Below are 10,422 nucleotides of genomic sequence, written 5' to 3'. Positions count from 1 at the left end.
GTAGTCCATCTAGGAACTGAAAAAACTTCAGTGTTACTTCATGAGATAGACAGTACTATGACGTTTATTGCCTCTTATATTTTGCTTGACACGTCAGCCACGTAACTCAGTTAAGTGAACAGCAGTTAACATCTGCAGTTTACTTACCTTCTGTGGCTAAATAGGAATCCTCAGATTACTTGTAGCTTCACACCATTGCTATCTTCAGTACTGTACCACTAAGACAACTGAGTAAAATCAAGCAGAAGTAAGACCTTTTATTCTTTTGTGAGGTATTGCAGTCTATCACCATGCCTTGCTTTGTGTTATTCCCCCCCCCTATTTTGCACACACTGGTACATGAGTAAATTGTGAAGCACCTTGTAATCTGGCATTAAGAGGAAATAATAAAAATGTTTATAACTGTAATATTTAAGTGTTACCAAATGTGGAAAAGTATTAAAACCTTTTTGGTGGGGATGTTTACATTAGCAGTGGCTTCATGACATTTGTGAAACGAATGGATGGGAACACAGACAGTCTCCTATCATTTGGAGAGAACTGTTGGACCGTGGAGGGAAAGGTCTGCTTTTGGGAGGAGTTAATGATTTTCTGGAATATGCTCAGGTAATGAGCTGCCTTTAATACTGTAAACCTGCCTTTTACGTTTTCTTATAACATTGTTGTTTTTTATTCCTCCTTCAAATGTAAAATAAAGCTATCCTTTCTAATGTTACCTTGCTGCAGTTGGGTTGTCATTTGCTTAGAGGTCATTCTTTTTGTTCTTAGCACTACTATGGCATCACCTCAATGATGCTGAGTGAGGAAATGTCAGACATAGCTGAGGAAAACCTGCAGGCGCATATTGAAACTGAAGAAGAGGAGGAAGAGATTAAAAGTCTTATCAGGCCTTTGCAGATCTGGATCACCAGGTGCGAGTAAAAGGAATATCTATGAAGTTTCACTCAACTTCAGAAAAATGCACTTTTTTCTATCACGTATAACACATGTGACCATCTAAAGTTATACATGAATTCCTGTAATTTGCTGAATTAGGTTCTTCGCCCCCCACTATGAGCATTCAGTCTATAATTTAGAAATTATTTATACTTTTGTTACTTTTGCACCAGTGTGAGGGATGTGAACAGCCAACATGTAGACCCCAGATCACCTTAAGGAAAAGCAAATATTTACAAAATAAGCTAGGAATTTTGTGGTGCAACTATCTTGCATTAAATGGTTTTGGTAATCCTTAAATAAGTAAAGAGTCTCTTGCAGTTCTAGCATTGGAAATTTCTGTATTTCTGGTAGTCCTAACAGAGCACCTTTAAAAAAATTGTGGTTCTTTAAAGACACCAATTTTGAAGTGACAGTATAGACTGAAATGTATAGGATGGAAAAAACCTTCAAATGAGAGGAGGACCAAACCGTTTTAATTTTCAACCTGTTAAAATGACAGAAAGAGCAATGAAGGATCCAAGCTAATGGTCTATTTAAACATAATCAAATAGAAAAGAAAGATCTTTGTGTTTATTTTTGTAATACATCCAAACAAGCGGTGGTTAGTCATTAACTATAATTTTTCTATATCCTTATCAGTGCATCAGCTCCAATCTGTTATCAGCTGATCCCTCTGTTGGCAAGTGGAGAAGTGTTTGGGATGACCACAGAAATCAGTATCCATTTGCTTGACACCCACCAGTTTAAGGAAGTTCTTTGTGGTATTGTAATGGAAGCTGAAGACATGGCATTCCCACTCCTCTACAGTATTTCAGAGCACACTGAAATAGATGAGGCTTTTATTCAAGCTGATATTATCATTGTTCTTGATGATGTCCTCTTAAACCATGAAGTCCAGTCCCTTGAGAACTACATCAGAGAAGTGAGTGAAATTTGTCAAGTGTATGCTCCCCTGATTGAGAAGAATGCCAAGAGTGAGGTCAGAGTAATTTCATCAGGAAAAACCTTTGTAAACCTCAAGGCAATGATGATTATGACATACGGCCCATCCATTAAGCCTGCAAATGTCATTGCTGTTGCAACGCCCTGGGAACATGCAGCTAGAGCCATGCTGGCCAGGAAGCTGAATATGAACACGGCAGGTGAATATGTGTGTGTTCTGGTAGCATCTGGGGAATTCAGTGGGTGGACACACCTTTGAGAGTACATATTTCATTGCAGAACACAGTTGATGGGTGTGCAGAAATGTAAGTACAGCAGTGCATCCACTGAATTGCATGGCTGTACAGAATGCCTGGGTGTCACTAGCAGGTGCTACTGTTCTCTCTGCTTAATGCTATCTGGATCTGTGCCTGATCCCATGAATGTCAATTCTTTTGCTAACTCCTGGACGCAGCCCTGCCATTCTGGTGTGTATTTCATGCTGGAAATACCCTAAGAAGGACTGAGCTGTGTTGCAGATCAAGATCTAGGACTTCAAGATTGTGTTTGCACTCTACAGAGCATTGTTATTTTTGAAGACACACAAACTAGCTGTGAATAAACATGACAACATACTGCTGTGCAAATAATGAGAGCATAGTAGAACTGTGTTGTAGTATTAGTTCTGAGTTAATTAGCTGGCTTTCTCAGGTCAATTGTTATAGCTTGATTGTATTTACATGATTCTGCACTGCATAGCAAAGGTGTGCTCCAACAGCCTGCTCAGCATCAAGATTCTTGCAGTGTTGCAGGGGTAGGAACTCATCATCAATAACAAGTCTAGAAATTTTGGAGCCTAATAAAATGGAAAATTAAGTTAATAGGCTGAATTGGCAGGTTATTTGAGAAGTTCCTTTTGCACCAAAGCAAATACTTCTCTTTTTTTTAAGTTATTTTTTGCTGTTAGGTATTCTATATTTGCATGTACAGGATTTTAAGAGGAACATTGCTGTATGTTTGCAATATGATTTGTTTTGGTTCTTAACTAAGCATTTACTAGGTTTTGTCTATTATGTACAATAACATGATACAACTTAAAGTTCCCTTTTCAGCTTGTGGTGAAGTTTCATATGTTATGGAGAACCTTGTTGCACTTTTCAGATCAAATAATTTCTTCTATCAAGGCGGGACATTAATTTGAAGAATAAGCCATCTTGAAGGGGACTTCTGAAGGTCATCTAGTCCAGCCTACACTGTGAAAGTGTCTGTCTGTCTCTTCATTAATCTGTGTATTTTCCTCTGTTACAGGAGTTAAAGACGTGATTGTTTGGGGCAATATTACTGGCTGCAACTACATTGATTTGTCACATGCAAAACTTTATGGATATGACTGGGCTATTTGGGGCCCAGCTAATTTTCCATGTCCTTTGTTGAATGTGATTTATGATAGGTACAGTACAGATTTATTTTTTAAAGTAAAACTATCTGCTTTTAATCCATGTTTAGCTGAACTGTGTAATAGACTTCAAGACATTTGTTTTCAAGATTTGTCTTTATTGACTAGCACAGTACATACATGAAAATTCAAGTTGAAGTACTCAGCCTGCAGTAGAAGTTGAGTAGTTCCTAGTGCTATACATAGTTCTGACTATCCTGCCAACTTTGTAACTATATTTTCCCACATATTAAGTGTGTTTCTCTTCTGTCATGTCCTGAGCAGCCTCTAAGAAGTAATGGAAGTCTAGGTAGTGATATAGATGTCTAGCATGAAGAAACTTCGAAATAATGTTAAACATAGATCTACATCTAAGTACCTGAATTCAAGTGAACACATGGCCTGAGCACACAAATGTTGTTAGTTTCCTAAAACAAACAATTTGTTAACATATGTAAAAAGAATACCTGGCAGCTAGATAGCTTCTTGGAGAAAGAAAAGTAGCAGAGAAAGGATGGGTGCAGTGAGAGGGCAGCATATGTGACCTACACTCAGGCCTGGCTATATGGAGCTCCCACTCTGGTCTAAACCCAGCATTTACTGGACAGCAGACATTTCCTTTGTTCTATATGTGTACTATGCATAGCACAGGGGGATTATGGTTCATGGCTGGGTTCTTACATAAGACAATAATACATATAAATAATAATAATAATAGAGGTTATGATGAATAAATGACTTAACTTTCATAGATAAGTAGAGCTGGTTGTTACCTTTTGAGCCTATTTTTGTTAGACCCTATTTTTTCAGTCTTTAAGTGTCTTGCCTTCAGCAGTGAAGTCTGAATAATTTTTTTCTACCCCCAAGTTTCGTTCTTTTTGCCTCTAGAAAACTACTCTTCCTGGAGTCATCTTAGTTTTTTCTTCTTTTTTTTTTTTTTCCCTTTTTTTGTTGGTAGTGAGTGGATCCATTCAGCATTTCTATCTGCACAGTCTTCACTGAGTTCCCGGGTCTGTCACAGTGTAGGAATGTTACCTGCTCATGGGGTAGCCACTGTACTGAGACACTGGTATCATGGCTCTCCTCCTGGGGAGATCATTTCTGTGGGAATACTAACTGAAGGTAAGTTTTCTTCACAAGTTTTACTTCACATGTTCTCTTGTAGCTTTCCCTAGTACATATAATGTTTGGTTTTAATTGAGATTTTTAATTTAATAAAAACTTGTAATGCAATTCATTATATAATGGGAGGCTGAGAATTTGTTTCAGCATAAGAACCTCCAAATCTAAGCAATTTTGCTCTCCAGAGCTTGTGATTTAATACTTGTTACAATCATCTTTTAGGGTAATATTGTCTTGTTGCAGGTTGTCTCTTAGTCTTTTAGTTTAAATGCTTTTCTAGCATATGTGTAAGATTGTTACAGTGGTTATGTTACAGCACAGGAAAGATATGGGCCTGTTGCAACAGGTCGAGAGGAGGGCCACAAAGGTGAACAGAGGGATGAACACCTCTGCTATGAAGAAAGGCTGAAAGAGTTGGAGTTGTTCAGCCTGGAGAAGAGAAGGCTCCAGGGCGACCTTATTGTGGCCTTTCAATGCTTAAGGGGGGCTACAGGAAAGATGGGAAGGACTCTTTATCAGGGCCTGCTGCGATAGGACAAGGGGTAATGGTTTTAAACTAAAGAGGGTTGAATTAGGCTAGATGTAAGGAAGAAATTTTCTGCAATGAGGGTGGTGAGGCCCTGGCACAGGTTTCCCAGAGCAGCTGTGGCTGCCCCCTCCCTGGCAGTGTTCAAGGCCAAGTTGGACGGGGCTTTGGGCAGCCTGGGCTAGTGAAAGGTGTCCCTGCCATGGCAGGGGGGTGGACTAGATGACCTTTAAAGGTCCCTTCCAGCCCAAACTATTCTACAATTCTATGATTCTGTGATTCATGTACATCTAACTATAATACAAAGTTACAGTAAAAGTGGAACTCTTTAGCCTTTGAACTGTACAGTGGCAAAGGCAGTCTCTGTTTATACTAAGATCTTACAGTTGCAGACTTTTGCAAGTCTGTTGTACTTAATCTTGACACTGGGAAGGATGTGGTTTTTAATCATAAATAATACGTTTGGTTATTTTTTACCTCTTCTTCAGGTCAATTTTGTGTTCCTGAAGGAATTGTCTTCTCTATGCCAGTGAGATTCCAGAATGGTAACTGGGAAGTTGTGACAGAATTAGAAATTAATGAAACTACCCAGGAAGTTCTGGGACGCTTAGCCCATGAGCTGATTCAGGTGATGATTACTTGTATCTAATAGTATGGCCATTCTGCCACCTATGGGTATGTTGCAATATGACTTGGAATACTGAGACCTTTACTCCACATGTTAGATGTACAAACTGCACACATGCACTTATGCATGATAAATACCAGGTATTTGTAAGTGTAAGGTAGTATTTATATATTAAACACATGACTCTCCTGTTGCCCAAAAAGGAGATGATAAAACAAGTGTACCTGTGTAAGTGTAGAATTTGCACCCCCAAGTTCTGCAGGCTTTTGTGCAGAACAGAAGTATTAGCTTTAATGTTTCTGTGTTCTATGCTGCTGTTGTTGATTTTGCTGGTGTGGTTCTGTGCCAGAAGACATATCTTTGGGGATCCTTATGGCTGTGACTCTGCATGAATGAAGGCCAGATTTTACTAGAATTAGGAATTTTCCAGAAAATACAGAAGTGGTGAGCAGTAATTTCATCATGAACTTCTTGTCATTTCGCGAGGCAAAAAGGATTTAATTTGACTAAATGTTAAAATACTAAAAAATCTGGTCCCAAACTCTACATTCTAGCTTCAATCAGATGTGGTGATCTTCAGTCATACTAGTGACATGTAAGGATTATTTTATTTTAACATATTTTGAGTATGGTTGAAATTACAGTGGATGAAAAGAATGGGTGATATCAACACTGCTTTTTTTTTTTTTCCCCCCCATTCAGGAAAAGCTCATTGCACTAAAGGAAATAAAAGAAATGCATCCATATGGAGCTGATAAAATCACTAGTAAAAATTATTTGCATCAAGGTGAGTTTTTCTCTCCACAAAAGATGAGATCAAGTTTTTAGTGAGACTTCAAGTAATCAATTCTTATTTTATGTCCCTTTCATTTAAAATGGATATAAAATCCTTCAGGAAGGAATATAAATAACAAGTGCTTACCCAATGTATCCTGATCATGCCTGGATCATAGTGATAGGAAGGGCAAACCTAAACAGTAGAAATCTTTTTTTGATAAGTTTCTGTTGTGTCATTCACAGATCATGAATATAAAAGCTGAACATAAATAATACATTTAGCATGACACATTTTTTCTTAGGTTACTAGTAAATATAAAATCCTTTTAACCCAAGTAACTATTATTAGAAAAGCACTTTCACCATATGTCCTACTACATGTTCTTGAAGCTATCCTTTACTATTTAGAAATAATGAGTTGAATTTCTAATAGAGAAAAAAATACTGTAAATCAGAACTCGAACTTCTCTTTTTGCTGTTTGTTACAGTATCAAACAGTTCATTCAGTATCTTTAACCTGTAAGCCAGTCAGAAGAAAAGGTTGAGACACCCAAAGACAGTAGGCTGAGAAAAGACATATACCTACTTTCTATAGAGAAGGCAATCTTAGTGACAGCCACATCTGCCACTTCTTCCAATTACAACAGATAAAATATCTTTTAGAGATCCCTACAATATAAATTATTAAACCATATTGATTTGTTTGTTAATGACACACCAAGTTTCTCATGACTTATTTTTTTTAATGCATAATGACACAAGAAATTTCAACTAAAAATCTATAGAACAACTCCAATATCCCTTCCTAATATTTAGGAGCATGTGGGAAGGCTATATAGGCTACATGATACTGCCATGGCAAAACTCACCTGAATCTATAACTTACTTTTCCTGTGCAGAACAAAAACCCCACATCTTCTCCCAAGTCGCTGTGCTGTTTTTCCTACCTATTTTGCTTTTCAAGTTCTCTGTTGTCTTACGATTATATAAAGGAAATAATCATTCATCAAAATAAGAACAGATGAACTTTTTTTTTAATTTTTGTTTTCTCACTTTTTTATATTATCAGGTGCTGAAATTCCTGCACTTTCCCACTGTTCTAGCCATTTTTTCTACTTTTAGGTCCTACAGGCCTTTTCCCTAGTTATTTTATATTCTCCCTTCATCCAGTACTTTTGTATCAGCACTCCCCGTACTATGAGCTGTTCTGCATTAAGGGCAAGCTGAAGAATGGGGAAGTCCATTTAGAGCTTGGTGGCCAGGGCCTTTAGTGAGCACATAAGCCTTTTGGTTATCTATGCTTGTTTCTCAGGGAATGACTACAGACACAATAAAAATGTTCTTGATAAATGAAGAGTTTAATTACTTCCCTAATCATGACCTTGGCTAATCCAGATAGGAGATTCTCAATCAGGTAGGAATGTCCTTCCCCTGTCTGCTCTCTACTTATATGACACTGCTTTTCTGTAGAGCTGTCCCATTCCTCTAGCAGCTAACTGCTTAGTTGTGGCCTACTCTTGTGACATTAGTATCAGGTGCAGTACTATTCAAATATTACCAAAGTGCCCCGCTTATCTTCTTGCATGTGTAAGTATTTTAGGAGGTTGGCAAAAATATGTACTGTTTTTGTTTGGGTTTTGTTGTGTTTGTTTTTTTTTTACAGAGATGGAAACCTTGCCTACTGGCTCACTTTAGCCAGAGTTGTCTGGAGGAGAAAATGCTGAAAATCCCCATACTAAAAAAATGTTTCCATTGCTCAAAAGAGCTAATCTACAAAGAAAGGCTAAACATCGTCATAGCTTTTAGAGTATCTTCCTCATCAAAAACATGGAAATCTGCAGGCAGAAAAAGATTTCAAAAACAGTGTGAATATAATAATCTGGAGCAAAATTCCTACTGACTTCAATGAGTCCAGAATTTCACTTACATCCAACAACTTATTTCTTCAGACCAATAAACTGTTTCAAGAACATTGTTTAATGTCTAAAACATTCATACTATGACAATTTTGAGCAAGATTGTCACACATAGAGTAGCAGTTTCATAACTCCAAATTCTTGTTTCAGATGTCATAAACCAGTACTTGTATAAGAATATATATTCTTAGGCAAAATTGATTTTTAACACAAAAATTAGGTAAAATTGATTTTTAATACAAAAATTTAAGTGCATACATCTCCTTAGTGACAAGATCATTTTTGTCTCCATGTTGTTTTTTTTTATTTCATGAGTTTCATAGAGACTACTCATACATTTTAAGTCAAACATGCAGTTAAGTCCTTGCCTAAAGAGGATTATTGAGGAACAACTTTCAATTGCATATCTTTGGTGTCTTAAAAGATGGAGAATGTATAAAATGAAGTATTATTGTACTTTCTAACTTTTTACCAAATTGAGTGTTTAAAGCAAAATAAAGTTTCCTGTTTGAATCAGATACATATAGCTGGAATAAATTAATTCTTTCCATTCAAGTGGAAGTTCGAACTCTGAACAGGTGTAGACTGCTTCTTACATGAGGAAACCATGTTTATCAGTTCTTATCAGCTGATAAGACAGAATGAGGAGGGGTGCCTCACTGGTCTTAGGAGCTCAGAAAGTGGAGGTATCACAAGAGAGTTGGAAGAGTTTAGTTTCTCATGTGAAATGTATATGGGAGAAGCAACAGTTACAGGAACTGAAGATACTGTTACAAGTATCTCCATGGAAGAGTTCACATGGGAGTTGTAGAGGCAGGTGTTGTAAAAAGTCTTGAAGAATGTGGTTAGGAATCATTCATTTCATGAGGAAGTGCTCTCCAGGGAATTAGTTTCTAGTAGCTTATGCACAGAAAATTGGCTGAGTCTCTTGAGGAGCATCTGGAGGCAGATGTCTCAGGAGAGCATATCAAGGAAGGATGCTACCAGTAGTCTTTACAAATTACCTGGTTTGTTCCATAGCTCCTTCTCCAAGAGAATAGAGGAAAAGTTAGCTTCTCTAATGTGTATTTACATTTGTTGGTGTTGTTTGTTTTTTTTTGTTTTTTTTTTCTATATGGAATCTGCTTTGGCAGTCTTTTGCTCTTTGAAGTCTTTTATTCTACTTGTGGAAATCCTAGTTCAAACAGACTGCAATTCCAACACCAATGCTGCACAGCTGTTAATGAGAAGGAAATTAACTGTTTCTGCAATATTTAAGCAGGCTTACCAAACTTCTGAGTCACTACCTGAAAATCACAGGCAAAGAGTTTCTTCTCAGAGGTTGGGAGGAGAGAGACAAAACAAGTATCTTGTATCCAAAATGAATTAGATTTGCTTAGTGGCCTGCAGGGAAATTCAGGTCTTTCCTCATGGAAGCACAGTAGAATGGGAACGCTTCTTTTCCTAGCATTTGCTTAGGAGAGAAAGAAAGAACAAAAATAATTGGAAAGCTAAAATATGGTAACATATTCAAAGTTGGTTACAGTTGTAACACAGTGATTGACTTAGTCATCACTCAGTTTGGGTTTCCAGTAAGTAATTTCTGGCACACATTTTCTCACAAGTTACTGAGTAATGCTATGTATGCAGGATATTCATAGCACTGATGAATCCTACTACCTGGGTGTTAAAATAACTGTTGAAAAAATTATGAAAAAGGGATTTAAGATAAATGTATATCTTACAAATGTTATATATATGTTGCATAAAACCTAGCATTTGGGTGTACTGAGGAGTGTGTAAGCTTTCTGGTTGGTCTGAACAATTCTTATTCTAAGACATTATCACTAGGACTTACTATTTTTCCTCTTTGTGTAGTTGCACCAACTGTTTCTTACAGCACACTGTGATTTCTGCATTATTGCGCCAGCTTCCACCTCATTTTCAGTCTCTATAGCAACACTGTTTCTCAGCAACTGGGAGATGCTCAGTAAAGACCCCTCAATTTAGAAATATTGCACTCCAACCATAAGAAAAAAATAGCTTTGAAACAAAGATCAAAGAAGTTTTATCTTTAATAATTCAGGATACTTATTACTAATTAATTAGCGTTCTCTGTTTTGACTGCTTAGACGATTACCTGATACTTTGATCTGGGTCTTTGCCAGATGTTTGTTGT

The 10,422-nt window shown here is 37.1% G+C and overlaps 1 protein-coding gene across 2 annotated transcripts; it reads left to right on the top strand.

Annotated features, from left to right (window-relative positions):
• Positions 1 to 451: 451 nt before the first annotated feature.
• MDH1B (malate dehydrogenase 1B) lies at positions 452 to 9,252 on the top strand. Of its 2 annotated transcripts, none has more exons than XM_026853313.1 (8): positions 452 to 606; positions 769 to 911; positions 1,579 to 2,081; positions 3,169 to 3,310; positions 4,254 to 4,417; positions 5,432 to 5,488; positions 6,274 to 6,358; positions 8,012 to 9,252. In XM_026853313.1, the coding sequence occupies exons 2-7, from the start codon at positions 790 to 792 to the stop codon at positions 6,324 to 6,326; spliced, it is 1,041 nt and encodes a 346-aa protein (XP_026709114.1). In that variant the 5' UTR covers positions 452 to 606; positions 769 to 789; the 3' UTR covers positions 6,327 to 6,358; positions 8,012 to 9,252. The 2 variants fall into 2 exon arrangements, with proteins under 2 accessions (XP_026709114.1, XP_026709113.1); XM_026853312.1 differs by having other exon boundaries at positions 5,432 to 5,571; positions 8,012 to 9,251.
• Positions 9,253 to 10,422: the final 1,170 nt, after the last annotated feature.

The sequence above is a fragment of the Athene cunicularia genome (assembly GCF_003259725.1).
Source record: "Athene cunicularia isolate RWA chromosome 7 unlocalized genomic scaffold, athCun1 chr7_part2, whole genome shotgun sequence".
Classification (NCBI taxonomy): domain Eukaryota; kingdom Metazoa; phylum Chordata; class Aves; order Strigiformes; family Strigidae; genus Athene; species Athene cunicularia.
Note: the sequence above shows the minus strand (reverse complement) of the source record. Positions and strands in the feature narration are given on the sequence as shown.